We start from the raw sequence: 16,610 nt of genomic DNA, 5'->3' as shown, positions 1-16,610 counted from the left end.
TCCTTCTCTTGCTCCTCTAACACCCAGCTGCTCTATCACTCGCGCTCCTTCTCTCGCTCTTCTAACTCCCCAGCACCTCTATCACTCTCGCTCCTGTTCTTGGTCCTATAACGCACCAGTTCCTCTCTCACTCTCGCTGTTTCTCTTGCTCCTCTAACTCCCGAGATCCACTCTCACTCTCGCTTCTTCTCTTGCTCCTCTAACTCCCCAGCTCCTCTCTCATTTTCGTTCCTTCTCTTACTCTTCTAACTCCCCAACTCCTCTATCACTCTCACTCCTTCTCTTGCTCTTCTAATTCCCCAGCACTTCTCTCACTCTCGCTCCATCGCTTGCTCTTCTAACTGCCCAGATTCACTCTCACTCACACTGCTACTCTTGCTCGTCTAATTCCCCAGCTCCGTTCTCACTCTCGCTCCTTCTCTTGCTCTTCTAACTGCCCAGCTCCTCTCTCACTCTCGCTCTTCTAACTCCCCAGCTTTTCTCTCAGTCTCGATCCTCCTCTAGCTCTTCTAACTCCCCAGCTCCTCTCTCACACTCGCTCCTTCTTTTGCTCTTCTAACTGCCCAGCTCCTCTCTCACTCTCATTCCTTCTCATGCTCTTCTAACTCCCCAGCTATTCTCTCACTCTTGCTCCTTCTCTTGCTCTTCTAACTGCCCAGATCCTCTCTCACTCTCGCTCTTCTAACTCCCCAGCTCTTCTCTCACTCTCGCTCCTCCTCTTGCTCTTCTAACTCCCCAGCTCCTCTCTCACTCTTGCTCCGTTGCTTGCTCTTCTAAATGCCCAGATCCTCTCTCACTCTCACTGCTACTCTTGCTGGTCTAACTCCCCAGCTCCGTTCTCACTCTCGCTCCTTCTCTTGCTCTCCTAACTCCCCAGCTCCTCGCTAGCTCTCGCTCCTCCTCTTGCTGTTCTAACTCCCCAGCTCCTCTCTCACACTCGCTCCTTATCTTGCTCTTCTAATTGCCCAGCTCCTCTCTCAATCTCGCTCCTTCTCTCGCTCTTCTAACTCCCTAACTCCTCTCTCATTCTCACTAATTCTCTTGCTCTTCTAACTCCCCAACTCCTCTCTCATTCTCGCTTCTTCTCTTACTCTTCTAAGTCCCCAACTCCTCTCTCACTCTCGCTCCTTCTCTTGCTCCTCTAAATCCCCAGCTGCTCTATCACCCGCGCTCCTTCTCTCGCTCTTCTAACTCCCCAGCTCCTCTATCACTCTGACTCCTTCTCTTGCTCTTCTAATTCCCCAGCTCCTCTCTCACACACGCTCCTTCTCTTGCTCTTCTCAGTCAACATCTCCTCTCTCACACTCGCTCCTCCGCTTGCATCTTCGAACTCCTCAGCAACTCTCTCACACTCGCACCTTCTCTTGCTCTTCTAACCCCCCAGCTCCTCTCTCACTCTCGGGACTTCTTTGGCTCTTCTAACTCCCCACCTCCTCTCTCACTATTGCTCCTCCTCTTGCTCTTCTAACTCCCCAGCTCCTGTCTCACTCTCGCTCTTTCTCTTGCTGTAATAACTCCCCAACTGCTCTCTAACGCTCGCTCCTTCTCTTGCGCTTTGAACTCCCCAACTCCTCTCTCACTCTGGCCCCTTCTCTTGCTCTTCTAACTCCCCAGCTCCTCTCTCACTCTCTCTCCTTCTCTTACTCTTCTAACTCCCTTACTCCTCTCTCACTCTCGCTCCTTTTCTTGCTCCTCTAACACCCAACTGCTCTATCACTCGCGCTCCTTCTCTCGCTCTTCTAACTCCCCAGCACCTCTATTACTCTCGCTCCTGTTCTTGGTCCTCTAACCCACCAGCTCCTCTCTCACTCTCGCTGTTTCTCTTGCTCCTCTAACTCCCGAGATCCTCTCTCACTCTCGCTTCTTCTCTTGCTCCTCTAACTCCCCAGCTCCTCTCTCATTCTCATTCCTTCTCTTACTCTTCTAACTCCCCAACTCCTCTATCACTCTCACTCCTTCTCTTGCTCTTCTAATTCCACAGCTCCACTCTCACTCTCGCCCCTTCTCTTGCTCTTCTCACACCCCAGTTCCTCTCTCACACTCACTCCTCCTCTTCCTCTTGTAACTCCCCAGCAACTCTCTCAATCTCGCTCCTTCTCTTGCTCCTCTAACACCCAGCTGCTCTATCACTCGCGCTCCTTCTCTCGCTCTTCTAACTCCCCAGCACCTCTATCACTCTCGCTCCTGTTCTTGGTCCTATAACCCACCAGTTCCTCTCTCACTCTCGCTGTTTCTCTTGCTCCTCTAACTCCCGAGATCCACTCTCACTCTCGCTTCTTCTCTTGCTCCTCTAACTCCCCAGCTCCTCTCTCATTCTCGTTCCTTCTCTTACTCTTCTAACTCCCCAACTCCTCTATCACTCTCACTCCTTCTCTTGCTCTTCTAATTCCACAGCTCCACTCTCACTCTCGCCCCTTCTCTTGCTCTTCTCACACCCCAGTTCCTCTCTCACACTCACTCCTCCTCTTCCTCTTGTAACTCCCCAGCAACTCTCTCAATCTCACTCCTTCTCTTGCTCCTCTAACACCCAGCTGCTCTATCACTCGCGCTCCTTCTCTCGCTCTTCTAACTCCCCAGCACCTCTATCACTCTCGCTCCTGTTCTTGGTCCTATAACGCACCAGTTCCTCTCTCACTCTCGCTGTTTCTCTTGCTCCTCTAACTCCCGAGATCCACTCTCACTCTCGCTTCTTCTCTTGCTCCTCTAACTCCCCAGCTCCTCTCTCATTTTCGTTCCTTCTCTTACTCTTCTAACTCCCCAACTCCTCTATCACTCTCACTCCTTCTCTTGCTCTTCTAATTCCACAGCTCCACTCTCACTCTCGCCCTTCTCTTGCTCTTCACACACCCCAGTTCCTCTCTCACACTCACTCCTCCTCTTCCTCTTGTAACTCCCCAGCAACTCTCTCAATCTCGCTCCTTCTCTTGTTCTTCTAACTCCCGGGATCCTCTCTCACTCTCGCTCCTTTTCTTGCTCCTTTAACTCCCCAGCTCCTCTCTCACTCTCGCTCCTTCTCCTGCTCTTGTCACTCCCCAGCTCCTCTCTCACCCTCGCTCCTTCTCGTGTTCTTCTATCTCCCTAGCTCCTCTATCACTCTCGCTCCTTCTCTTGTTCTTCTACCTCCCCAGCTCCTCTCTCACTCTCGGTCCTTCTCTTGCTCTTCTAAATCCCCAGCTCCTCTCTCACTCTCGCCTCTTCTCTTGCTCATCTAACTGCCCAGCTCCTCTTCCCACTCTCACTCCTTTTCTAGCTCCTTTAACTCCCCAGCTCCTCTCTCACTCTCCCTCATTCTCTTGCTCTTGGCACTCCCCAGCTCCTCTCTCACCCTCGCTCCTTCTCGTGTTCTTCTATCTCCCTAGCTTCTCTATCACTCTCGCTCCATCTCTTGCTCTTCTAACTCCCCAGCTCCTCTCTCACTCTCGCTCCTTCTCTCACTCTTCTAACTCCCCAACTCCTCTCTCATTCTCGCTCCTTCTCTTGCTCCTCTAACACCCAGCTGCTCTATCACTCGCGCTCCTTCTCTCGCTCTTCTAACTTCCCAGCACCTCTACCACTCTCACTCCTGTTCTTGGTCCTCTAACCCACCAGCTCCTCTCTCACTCTCGCTGTTTCTCTTGCTCCTCTAACCCCCGAGATCCTCTCACTCTCGCTTCTCCTCTTGCTCCTCTAACTCCCCAGCTCCTCTCTCATTCTTGTTCCTTCTCTTACTCTTCTAACTCCCCAACTCCTCTATCACTCTCACTCCTTCTCTTGCTCTTCTAATTCCACAGCTCCACTCTCACTCTCGCCCCTTCTCTTGCTCTTCTCACACCCCAGTTCCTCTCTCACACTCACTCCTCCTCTTCCTCTTGTAACTCCCCAGCAACTCTCTCACTCTCGCTCCTTCTCTTGCTCCTCTAACTCCCCAGCTCCTCCCTCACTCTCGCTCCTTCTCTTGCTCTTGTCACTCCCCAGCTCCTCTCTCACCCTCGCTCCTTCTCGTGTTCTTCTATCTCCCTAGCTCCTCTATCACTCTCGCTCCTTCTCTTGTTCTTCTACCTCCCCAGCTCCTCTCTCACTCTCAGTCCTTCTCTTGCTCTTCTAACTCCCCAGCTCCTCTCTCACTCTCGCCTCTTCTCTTGCTCTAATAACTGCCCAGCTCCTCTTCTCACTCTCACTCCTTTTCTTGCTCCTTTAACTCCCCAGCTCCTCTATCACTCTCACTCCTTCTCTTGCTCTTCTAACTCCCCAACTCCTCTATCACTCTAGCTCCTTCTCTTGTTCTTCTCACTCCCCAGCTCCTCTCACACACTCGCCTCTTCTCTTGCTCTTCTAACTCCCCAACTCTTCTATCCCTCTCGGGAATTCTCTTTATCTTCTCACTCCCCAGCTCATCTCTCACTCTCGCTCATTCTCTTGCTCTTCTAACTCCCGAGCTACTCTCTCACCATAGCTCTTCTCTTGCTCTTCAAACTCCTCAGCTTCTCTAACATTCTCCCTCCTTCTCTTTCTCTTCTAACTCACCAGCTACTCTCTCACTCTCACTCCTTCTCTTGCTCGTCTTACTCCCCAGTTCCTAGCTCACTCTTGCTCCTTCTCTTGCTCTTCTAACTCCCCAGCTCCTCTCTCACTCTCGCTCTTCTAACTCCCCTGCTCTTCTCTCACTTTCGCTCTTGCTCTTCTAACTCACCAGCTCCTCTCTCACTCCCGCTCCTTTTCTTGCTCTTCTAGCTCCCCAGCTCCTCTCTCACTCTCACTCCTTCTCTTGCTCTTCTAATTCCACAGCTCCACTCTCACTCTCGCCCCTTCTCTTGCTCTTCTCACACCCCAGTTCCTCTCTCACACTCACTCCTCCTCTTCCTCTTGTAACTCCCCAGCAACTCTCTCAATCTCACTCCTTCTCTTGCTCCTCTAACACCCAGCTGCTCTATCACTCGCGCTCCTTCTCTCGCTCTTCTAACTCCCCAGCACCTCTATCACTCTCGCTCCTGTTCTTGGTCCTATAACGCACCAGTTCCTCTCTCACTCTCGCTGTTTCTCTTGCTCCTCTAACTCCCGAGATCCACTCTCACTCTCGCTTCTTCTCTTGCTCCTCTAACTCCCCAGCTCCTCTCTCATTTTCGTTCCTTCTCTTACTCTTCTAACTCCCCAACTCCTCTATCACTCTCACTCCTTCTCTTGCTCTTCTAATTCCACAGCTCCACTCTCACTCTCGCCCTTCTCTTGCTCTTCACACACCCCAGTTCCTCTCTCACACTCACTCCTCCTCTTCCTCTTGTAACTCCCCAGCAACTCTCTCAATCTCGCTCCTTCTCTTGTTCTTCTAACTCCCGGGATCCTCTCTCACTCTCGCTCCTTTTCTTGCTCCTTTAACTCCCCAGCTCCTCTCTCACTCTCGCTCCTTCTCCTGCTCTTGTCACTCCCCAGCTCCTCTCTCACCCTCGCTCCTTCTCGTGTTCTTCTATCTCCCTAGCTCCTCTATCACTCTCGCTCCTTCTCTTGTTCTTCTACCTCCCCAGCTCCTCTCTCACTCTCGGTCCTTCTCTTGCTCTTCTAAATCCCCAGCTCCTCTCTCACTCTCGCCTCTTCTCTTGCTCATCTAACTGCCCAGCTCCTCTTCCCACTCTCACTCCTTTTCTAGCTCCTTTAACTCCCCAGCTCCTCTCTCACTCTCCCTCATTCTCTTGCTCTTGGCACTCCCCAGCTCCTCTCTCACCCTCGCTCCTTCTCGTGTTCTTCTATCTCCCTAGCTTCTCTATCACTCTCGCTCCATCTCTTGCTCTTCTAACTCCCCAGCTCCTCTCTCACTCTCGCTCCTTCTCTCACTCTTCTAACTCCCCAACTCCTCTCTCATTCTCGCTCCTTCTCTTGCTCCTCTAACACCCAGCTGCTCTATCACTCGCGCTCCTTCTCTCGCTCTTCTAACTTCCCAGCACCTCTACCACTCTCACTCCTGTTCTTGGTCCTCTAACCCACCAGCTCCTCTCTCACTCTCGCTGTTTCTCTTGCTCCTCTAACCCCCGAGATCCTCTCACTCTCGCTTCTCCTCTTGCTCCTCTAACTCCCCAGCTCCTCTCTCATTCTTGTTCCTTCTCTTACTCTTCTAACTCCCCAACTCCTCTATCACTCTCACTCCTTCTCTTGCTCTTCTAATTCCACAGCTCCACTCTCACTCTCGCCCCTTCTCTTGCTCTTCTCACACCCCAGTTCCTCTCTCACACTCACTCCTCCTCTTCCTCTTGTAACTCCCCAGCAACTCTCTCACTCTCGCTCCTTCTCTTGCTCCTCTAACTCCCCAGCTCCTCCCTCACTCTCGCTCCTTCTCTTGCTCTTGTCACTCCCCAGCTCCTCTCTCACCCTCGCTCCTTCTCGTGTTCTTCTATCTCCCTAGCTCCTCTATCACTCTCGCTCCTTCTCTTGTTCTTCTACCTCCCCAGCTCCTCTCTCACTCTCAGTCCTTCTCTTGCTCTTCTAACTCCCCAGCTCCTCTCTCACTCTCGCCTCTTCTCTTGCTCTAATAACTGCCCAGCTCCTCTTCTCACTCTCACTCCTTTTCTTGCTCCTTTAACTCCCCAGCTCCTCTATCACTCTCACTCCTTCTCTTGCTCTTCTAACTCCCCAACTCCTCTATCACTCTAGCTCCTTCTCTTGTTCTTCTCACTCCCCAGCTCCTCTCACACACTCGCCTCTTCTCTTGCTCTTCTAACTCCCCAACTCTTCTATCCCTCTCGGGAATTCTCTTTATCTTCTCACTCCCCAGCTCATCTCTCACTCTCGCTCATTCTCTTGCTCTTCTAACTCCCGAGCTACTCTCTCACCATAGCTCTTCTCTTGCTCTTCAAACTCCTCAGCTTCTCTAACATTCTCCCTCCTTCTCTTTCTCTTCTAACTCACCAGCTACTCTCTCACTCTCACTCCTTCTCTTGCTCGTCTTACTCCCCAGTTCCTAGCTCACTCTTGCTCCTTCTCTTGCTCTTCTAACTCCCCAGCTCCTCTCTCACTCTCGCTCTTCTAACTCCCCTGCTCTTCTCTCACTTTCGCTCTTGCTCTTCTAACTCACCAGCTCCTCTCTCACTCCCGCTCCTTTTCTTGCTCTTCTAGCTCCCCAGCTCCTCTCTCACTCTCACTCCTTCTCTTGCTCTTCTAATTCCACAGCTCCACTCTCACTCTCGCCCCTTCTCTTGCTCTTCTCACACCCCAGTTCCTCTCTCACACTCACTCCTCCTCTTCCTCTTGTAACTCCCCAGCAACTCTCTCAATCTCACTCCTTCTCTTGCTCCTCTAACACCCAGCTGCTCTATCACTCGCGCTCCTTCTCTCGCTCTTCTAACTCCCCAGCACCTCTATCACTCTCGCTCCTGTTCTTGGTCCTATAACGCACCAGTTCCTCTCTCACTCTCGCTGTTTCTCTTGCTCCTCTAACTCCCGAGATCCACTCTCACTCTCGCTTCTTCTCTTGCTCCTCTAACTCCCCAGCTCCTCTCTCATTTTCGTTCCTTCTCTTACTCTTCTAACTCCCCAACTCCTCTATCACTCTCACTCCTTCTCTTGCTCTTCTAATTCCACAGCTCCACTCTCACTCTCGCCCTTCTCTTGCTCTTCACACACCCCAGTTCCTCTCTCACACTCACTCCTCCTCTTCCTCTTGTAACTCCCCAGCAACTCTCTCAATCTCGCTCCTTCTCTTGTTCTTCTAACTCCCGGGATCCTCTCTCACTCTCGCTCCTTTTCTTGCTCCTTTAACTCCCCAGCTCCTCTCTCACTCTCGCTCCTTCTCCTGCTCTTGTCACTCCCCAGCTCCTCTCTCACCCTCGCTCCTTCTCGTGTTCTTCTATCTCCCTAGCTCCTCTATCACTCTCGCTCCTTCTCTTGTTCTTCTACCTCCCCAGCTCCTCTCTCACTCTCGGTCCTTCTCTTGCTCTTCTAAATCCCCAGCTCCTCTCTCACTCTCGCCTCTTCTCTTGCTCATCTAACTGCCCAGCTCCTCTTCCCACTCTCACTCCTTTTCTAGCTCCTTTAACTCCCCAGCTCCTCTCTCACTCTCCCTCATTCTCTTGCTCTTGGCACTCCCCAGCTCCTCTCTCACCCTCGCTCCTTCTCGTGTTCTTCTATCTCCCTAGCTTCTCTATCACTCTCGCTCCATCTCTTGCTCTTCTAACTCCCCAGCTCCTCTCTCACTCTCGCTCCTTCTCTCACTCTTCTAACTCCCCAACTCCTCTCTCATTCTCGCTCCTTCTCTTGCTCCTCTAACACCCAGCTGCTCTATCACTCGCGCTCCTTCTCTCGCTCTTCTAACTTCCCAGCACCTCTACCACTCTCACTCCTGTTCTTGGTCCTCTAACCCACCAGCTCCTCTCTCACTCTCGCTGTTTCTCTTGCTCCTCTAACCCCCGAGATCCTCTCACTCTCGCTTCTCCTCTTGCTCCTCTAACTCCCCAGCTCCTCTCTCATTCTTGTTCCTTCTCTTACTCTTCTAACTCCCCAACTCCTCTATCACTCTCACTCCTTCTCTTGCTCTTCTAATTCCACAGCTCCACTCTCACTCTCGCCCCTTCTCTTGCTCTTCTCACACCCCAGTTCCTCTCTCACACTCACTCCTCCTCTTCCTCTTGTAACTCCCCAGCAACTCTCTCACTCTCGCTCCTTCTCTTGCTCCTCTAACTCCCCAGCTCCTCCCTCACTCTCGCTCCTTCTCTTGCTCTTGTCACTCCCCAGCTCCTCTCTCACCCTCGCTCCTTCTCGTGTTCTTCTATCTCCCTAGCTCCTCTATCACTCTCGCTCCTTCTCTTGTTCTTCTACCTCCCCAGCTCCTCTCTCACTCTCAGTCCTTCTCTTGCTCTTCTAACTCCCCAGCTCCTCTCTCACTCTCGCCTCTTCTCTTGCTCTAATAACTGCCCAGCTCCTCTTCTCACTCTCACTCCTTTTCTTGCTCCTTTAACTCCCCAGCTCCTCTATCACTCTCACTCCTTCTCTTGCTCTTCTAACTCCCCAACTCCTCTATCACTCTAGCTCCTTCTCTTGTTCTTCTCACTCCCCAGCTCCTCTCACACACTCGCCTCTCCTCTTGCTCTTCTAACTCCCCAACTCTTCTATCCCTCTCGGGAATTCTCTTTATCTTCTCACTCCCCAGCTCATCTCTCACTCTCGCTCATTCTCTTGCTCTTCTAACTCCCGAGCTACTCTCTCACCATAGCTCTTCTCTTGCTCTTCAAACTCCTCAGCTTCTCTAACATTCTCCCTCCTTCTCTTTCTCTTCTAACTCACCAGCTACTCTCTCACTCTCACTCCTTCTCTTGCTCGTCTTACTCCCCAGTTCCTAGCTCACTCTTGCTCCTTCTCTTGCTCTTCTAACTCCCCAGCTCCTCTCTCACTCTCGCTCTTCTAACTCCCCTGCTCTTCTCTCACTTTCGCTCTTGCTCTTCTAACTCACCAGCTCCTCTCTCACTCCCGCTCCTTTTCTTGCTCTTCTAGCTCCCCAGCTCCTCTCTCACTCTCGCTCCTTCTCTTGCTCTTCTCACTCCCCAGCTCCTCTCTCACTCTCGCTCCTTCTCTAGCTCTTCTAACACCCCAGCTCCTCTCACACTCTAGGGACTTCTTTCGCTCTTCTAACTCCCCAGCTCCTATCTCAATATCGCTCCTTTGCTTTTTCTTCTAACTCCCCAGATCCTCTCTCACTCTCGCTCCTGCTCTTTCTCTTCTAACTCCACAGCTTCTCTCAAACTTTCGCTCCTTCTCCCGGTCTTTTAACTCGCCAGCTCTTCTCTCACTCTCGCTCCTTCTCTCGCTCTTTGAACTCCCCAGCTCTTCTCTCACTCTTGCTCCTTCTCTTGCTCTTCTAACTGCGCAGCTCCTCTCTCACTCACTCTCTCTTCTAACTCCACTGCTCTTCTCTCACTCTCGCTCTTGCTCTTCTAACTCACCAGCTCCTCTCTCACTCCCGCTCCTTCTCTTGCTCTTCTAGCTCCCCAACTGCTCTCTAACTCTCGCTCCTTCTCTTGCTCTTCTAACTCCCCAACTACTCTCTCAGTCTCAGGACTCTTTTCCTCTTCTAACTCCCAGCTCCTCTCTCACTCTCGCTCCTTCTCTCGCTCTTCTAACACCCCAGCTCCTCTCTCAATCCCGGGAATTCTTTTGCTCTTCTAACTCCCCAGCTCCTCTCTCACTCTCGCTCCTTCTCTCGCTCCTATAATTCCCCAGCTCCTCTCTCACTCTCGCTCCTTCTCTTGCTCCTCTCACTCCCCAGCTCCTCTCTCACTCTCACGTCTTCTCTTGCTCTTCTAACTACCCAGCTCCTCTATCACTCTCACTCCTACTCTTGCTCTTCTAACTCCACAACTCCTCTATCACTCTAGCTCCTTCTCTTGCTCTTCTAACTCCCCAGCTCCTCTCTCACTCTCGTTCCTTCTCTTGCTCTACTAACTGCACAGCTCCTCTCTCACTCTCGCTCCTTCTCTTGCTCTTCTAGCTCCCCAACTCCTCTATCACTCCTTCTCTTGCTCATCTAATTCCCTAACTCCTCTCTCGCTCTCACTCCTTTTCTTGCTCTCCTAACTCCCCAGCTCTTCTCTCACTCTCGCTCCTTCTCTTGCTCTTCTAACACTCCAGCACCTCCCTCACTCTCACTCCATCTCTTGCTCTTCTAACTCCGCAGTTCCTCTCTCACTCTTGCTCCTTCTCTTGCTCTTCTAACTCCCCAGCTCTTCTCACCCTCTCGCTCCGTCGCTTGCTGTTCTAACTGCCCAGATCCTCTCTCACTCTCACTGCTACTCTTGCTCTTCTAACTCCCCAGCTCCGTTCTCACTCTCGCTCCTTCTCTTGCTCTCCTAACTCCCCAGCTCCTCTCTAGCTCTAGCTCCTTCTCTTGCTCTTCTAACTGCCCAGTTCCTCTCTCACTCTCGCACTTCTAACTCCCCTGCTCTTCTTTCACTCTCACTCTTGCTTCTTCTCTTGCTCTTCTAACTGCCCAGCTCATCTCTCACTCTCGCTCTTCTAACTCCCCAGCTCCTCTCTAACTCTCGCTCCTCCTCTTGCTCTTTTAACTCCCCAGCTCCTCTCTCATTCTCACTCCTCCTCTTGCTCTTCTTACTCCCCAGCTCCTGTCTCACTCTCGCTCCTTCTCTTGCTCTTATAACTCCCCAACTGCTCTCTAACTCTCGCTCCTTCTCTTTCTCTTCTAACTCCCCAACTCCTCTCTCAGTCTCGGGACTCTTTTGCTCTTCTAACTCCCCAGCTCCTCTCTCACTCTCGCTCCTTCTCTCGCTCTTCTAACTCCCCAGCTCCTCTCTCACTCTCGCTCCTTCTCTCGCTCTTCTAATTCCCCAGCTCCTCTCTCACTCTCGCTCCTGCTCTTCCTCTTCTAACTCCCCAGCAACTCTCTCATGCTCACTCCTTCTCTTGCTCTTCTAACTCCCCAGCTCCTCTCTCACTCTCGGGACTGCTTTGGCCTTTCTAACTCCCCAGCTCCTCTCTCACTCTCGCTCCTTCTCTCACTCTTCTAACGCCCCAGCTCTTCTCTCACTCTCGCTCCTTCTCTTGCTCCTCTAACTCCCCAGTTCCTCTCTCACACTCACTCCTCCTCTTCCTCTTCTAACTCCCCAGCAACTCTCTCACGCTCAATCCTTCCCTTGCTCTTCTAACTCCCCAGCTCCTCTCTCACTCTCGCTGCTTCTCTTGCTCCTCTAACTCCCCAGTTCCTCTCTCACACTCACTCCTCCTCTTCCTCTTCTAACTCCCCAGCAACTGTCTCACGCTCACTCCTTCTCTTGCTCTTCTAACTCCCCAGCTCCTCTCTCACTCTCGGGACTGCTTTGGCCTTTCTAACCCCCCAGCTCCTCTCTCACTCTCGCTCCTTCTCTTGCTCTTCTTACACCCCAGCTCGTCTCTCAATCCCGGGAATTCTTTTGCTCTTCTAACTCCCCAGCTCCTCTCTCACTCTCGCTCCTTCTCTCCCTTCTATAATTCCCCAGCTCTTCTCTCACTCTCGCTCTTCTAACTCCCCAGCTCCTCTCTAACTCTCGCTCCTCCTCTTGCTCTTTTAACTCCCCAGCTCCTCTCTCACTCTCACTCCTCCTCTTGCTCTTCTAACTCCCCAGCTCCTGTCTCACTCTCGCTCCTTCTCTTGCTCTTAAAACTCACCAACTGCTCTCTAACTCTCGCTCCTTCTCTTGCTCTTCTAACTCCCCAACTCCTCTCTCAGTCTCGGGACTCTTTTGCTCTTCTAACTCCCCAGCTCCTCTCTCACTCTCGCTCCTTCTCTCGCTCTTCTAACTCCCCAGCTACTCTCTCACTCTCGCTCCTTCTCTCGCTCTTCTAACTCCCCAACTCCTCTCTCACTCTCGCTCCTTCTCTTGCTTCTCTAACTCCCCAGCTGCTGTATCACTTGCGCTCCTTCTCTCGCTCTTCTAACGCCCCAGCTCCTCTCTCACTCTCGCTCCTCCTCTTCCTCTTCTAACTCCCCAGCAACTCTCTCACGCTCACTCCTTCTCTTGCTCTTCTAACTCCCCAGCTCCTCTCTCACTCTCGGGACTGCTTTGGCCTTTCTAACTCCCCAGCTCCTCTCTCACTCTCGCTCCTTCTCTTGCTCTTCTTACACCCCAGCTCGTCTCTCACTTTCACTCCTTCTCTTGCTCTGCTAACTCCCCAGTTCCTCTCTCATTCTCGCTCCTTCTCTAACTCTTCTAAAACCCCAGCTCCTCTCTCAATCCCGGGAATTCTTTTGCTCTTCTAACTCCCCAGCTCCTCTCTCACTCTCGCTCCTTCTCTCGCTCCTATAATTCCCCAGCTCCTCTCTCACTCTCGCTCCTTCTCTTGCTCCTCTAACTCCCGGGATCCTCTCTCACTCTCGCCTCTTTTCTTGCTCCTCTAACTCCCCGGCTCCTCTCTCACTCTTGCTCCTTCTCTTGCTCTTGTCACTCCCCAGCTCCTCTCTCACCCTTGCTCCTTCTCGTGTTCTTCTATCTCGCCAGCTCCTCTCTCACTCTCGGTCCTTCTCTTGCTCTTCTAACTCACCAGCTTCTCTCTCACTCTCGCCTCTTCTCTTGCTCTTCTAACTACCCAGCTCCTCTCTCACTCTCGCTCCTTCTTGTGTTCTTCTACCTCCCTAGCTCCTCTATCACTCTCACTCCTTCTCTTGCTCTTCTAACTCCCCAACTCCTCTATCACTCTAGCTCCTTCTCTTGCTCTTCTCACTCCCCAGCTCCTCTCACACACTCGCCTCTTCTCTTGCTCTTCTAACTCCCCAACTCCTCTATCCCTCTTGGGATTTCTCTTGGTCTTCTCTCTCCCCAGCTCATCTCTCACTCTCGCTCATTCCCTTGCTCTTCTCACTCCCGAGCTACTCTCTCAATCTCACTCCTTCTCTTGCTCTTCTAAATCCCCAGCTACTCTTTCAATCTCGCTCCTTCTCTTGCTCTTCTCACTACCCACCTCCTCTCTCACTCTCACTCCTTCTCTTGCTCTTCTCACTCCCCAGCTCCTCTCTCATTCTCACTCCTTCTCTTGCTCTTCTAACGCCCCAACTCTTCTCTCATTCTCACTCCTTCTCTTGCTCTTCTAACTCCCCAGCTCCTCTCTCACACTCGCTCCTTCTCTTGCTCTTCTAACTCCCCAGCAACTCTCTCACAGTCATTCCTGCTCTTGCTGTTCTCATTCCACAGCTCCTGTCTCACACTCCCTTCTTCTCTTGCTCTTCTAACTCCCCAGCTCCTCTCTCACTCTCGCTCCTTCTCTTGTTCTTCTACCTCCCCAGCTCCTCTATCACTCTCGCTCCTTCTCTTGCTCTTCTAACTCCCCAGCTACTCTCTCACTCTCGCTCCTTCTCTTGCTCTTCTAACTCCCCAGCACCTCTCTCACACTCCCTGATTCTCTTGCTCTTCTAACTCCCTAGTCCTCTATCCCTCTCAGGAATTCTCTTGCTGTACTCACTCCCCAGCTCCTCTCCCACTCTTGCTCCTTCTCTTGCTCTTCTAACTCCCCAGCTCGTCTCTCACTCCTTCTCTTGCTCTTTTAACTGCCCAGCTCCTCTCTCCCTATCGCTCCTTCTCTTGATCTTCTAACTCCCCAACTCCTCTCTCACTCTCGCTCCTTCTCTTGCTCTTCTAACTCCCCAGCTCCTCTCTCACTCTCGGGACTTCTCAGGCTCTTTTAACTCCTGTCTCCGCTCTTTGTCTTGCTTCTTCTCTCACTGATCTGTCTCCCAGTCTCTGATCTTGCTCGTCCTTGGGCTCTTCTAACCCCCCAACTCCATTCTCGTTCTTGCCCCCTTCTCCTGCTCTTTGAACTCCATGGCTCCGTTCTTGATCTCACTCGTAGCAGCAATTGTAATATGATTGAATTTTGCATTTGGTTTGGAGGAGAGAAGGTTAGGTCCAAGACTCGTATTATAAAGTTAGATAAAGGCAATTATGAGGGCATGAACACCCAGCTAGCTAACATGAACTAACAAATTAGGTTAAGGGATATGTCAATTGAGATGCAGTGGAAGACATTTTAGCAATTTCAGAATACACAGAATAGATAAATTCCGGAAGAAAGAAAAATTCCAAAGGGAGGATCTTCTTTCTGTGGTTAACTAAAATAAAATTAAGGATCGTATGAACCTTAATGGAAAAGCATATCATTGTGCAAATATGAGTGGCAGGTCAGAAGCTTGAGCAGAATATAAAATGCAGAAACGAATGGCAAAATATTTACCCCCTCCACCACTGATGCACAGTGGCAGCAGAGTGCACCATCTACAAGATGCACTGCAGCAGCTCAGATGCTTCCTTCGACAACACCTTCCAAACCCATGACCTCTACCACCTAGAGGAAAAGGGCAGCAGACACATGGAAACACCACCACCTACAAGTTCCCCTCCAAACCACACACCAGCCTGACTTGGAAATATATTGCCGTTCCTTCACTGTTGCTGGGTCAAAATCCTGGAACTCTCTTTCTAAGAGCACTGTGGGTGTATTTACAATACCTAGACTCCAGCATTCATCACAACCTTCCCAAGAACAATTAAAGATGGGCAATAAACGCCAGCATCATCCACATCCCTTGAGCGAATAAAATAAGGTCCAGCTTTTTGATTGGCTGCTGGTTTGTTGTGGGATAGCTGAGAATAAAGGGGTTCAAACTCCACCGGAGTGCCAAAATTGAGCCATGCCAGGTACATAGACCGACTATCTGGACAACTGCCTGATCATATCAAATGATATCCCATGTGACTGCGACAAACATAAACTCTCCCTGCTCATCCTTCTTGACCTGTATGTAAACTTTGACACTGTTGATGTCCCCATCCTCCTGCACTGACTGTCCACCACTATCCAGCTGGGTGGGACTGTTTTTGCCTGAAACCATTCTTATCGATCTAATCGTAACTTGAGATCAAATTCCTACCGCATATTTGTGCCATCACCAAGACTGTTTATTTCCAGTTCCATAACATCTGACTTCTCACCTACCTCAGCTCATCTGATGCTGAAACAGAGGTACTCATACTATCTCCTAACGCACACCAAATTCTGTTCACTGACCTACATTGGCTCCCAGTTAAATATGCCCTGATTTAAATTCTCAGTTTTTTTAACTCTCTATGATCTTGCTCTTGCTTATCACTTGTAATCATTTCCAGCCCCAGAACCCTTTAAGATATCCACGGTCATTCTGCCCTCTTGAGCATTCCTGATTTTAATCGCTCAACCTTCAGCTGCCTGAATCCTAAGCTCTGGAATTGCTTCCACAAGCTTCTTTCTCTTTACCTTGTATTGCTTTTTAAGATGCTGGTAAAACCTACATTTTTAACCATTAGTTTCAGCTGCCATAATATCGCCAAATGAATCTCATTGCCATGTTTTTCCTTCATCCTATTCCCGTGAAACACTTTGGAAAATTTTATGAATACCAACTGTTGTTGTTGGATGGATTGAAATGATTTCGATCATTAGACAGGGGTGGCACAAAAGGGTGGATTGAGTCAATACAATCAGACCGTAGAACCCTGTCAGATTAATTACCTGTGCTGGTTTAGCTACACTCCGTTTCTCTCTCCCAGATATAACATGTGGGAATACAAACTTGTAATCCTTCAGTTCTTCAAGTAACTTTTCCTGGTGAGATCGAAAACCTGCGTGATATACGAGGGAAATTTAATAGCATTTCAAAAAAGATTAGTTCACAATACATGCTGCACGGTTACACTCTGCAACATGGGAAGCTGGTGAAATTGTGTTAATGTCACTGGAATAACAATCCAAGGAGCCAGGCTAATGCACTGGGGACAAAGGTTTAAATCCCACCGGTTGGGGTAATTTCAATGAAAATGTGGGCCAGCATTGGGGTCTCTTAGTGTCAGTACTGGACAGTAATGAGATCTCTCTGAACAAGCTCACCAAAGCACTGCAAACTACCAGTGTCGCCAGATTCCAACAGGAATCCAAAGAACCAGTTCATCCCAGATGTGGGATCAGTCAGTGTCACTACGCGCCACCACTGTGATCCCTCAGTGTCAATATGTGCCAGGACTGTGATCTCTCAGTGTCACTACATGCCATCACTGTGATCTCTCAGTGTCACAATGTGCCAGTACTGTGATCTCCCATTGTCAGCACGTGCCAGTACTGTGATCTCTCAGTGTCACTAT

General features: G+C 50.7%; 1 protein-coding gene across 1 annotated transcript in view; it reads right to left on the bottom strand.

The window, feature by feature from the left end:
- Positions 1–16,610, bottom strand: part of LOC121276098 (disintegrin and metalloproteinase domain-containing protein 12-like) — a 772,855-nt gene that overhangs the window by 675,858 nt on the left and 80,387 nt on the right. The window contains exon 2 of the mRNA XM_041184044.1: positions 15,985–16,094. Coding sequence (XP_041039978.1) covers positions 15,985–16,094 — 110 coding nt within the window. The remainder of the gene's footprint in view (positions 1–15,984; positions 16,095–16,610) is intronic.

This window comes from Carcharodon carcharias, chromosome 1, assembly GCF_017639515.1.
Source record: "Carcharodon carcharias isolate sCarCar2 chromosome 1, sCarCar2.pri, whole genome shotgun sequence".
Taxonomy (NCBI): Eukaryota; Metazoa; Chordata; class Chondrichthyes; order Lamniformes; family Lamnidae; genus Carcharodon; species Carcharodon carcharias.
Note: the sequence above shows the minus strand (reverse complement) of the source record. Positions and strands in the feature narration are given on the sequence as shown.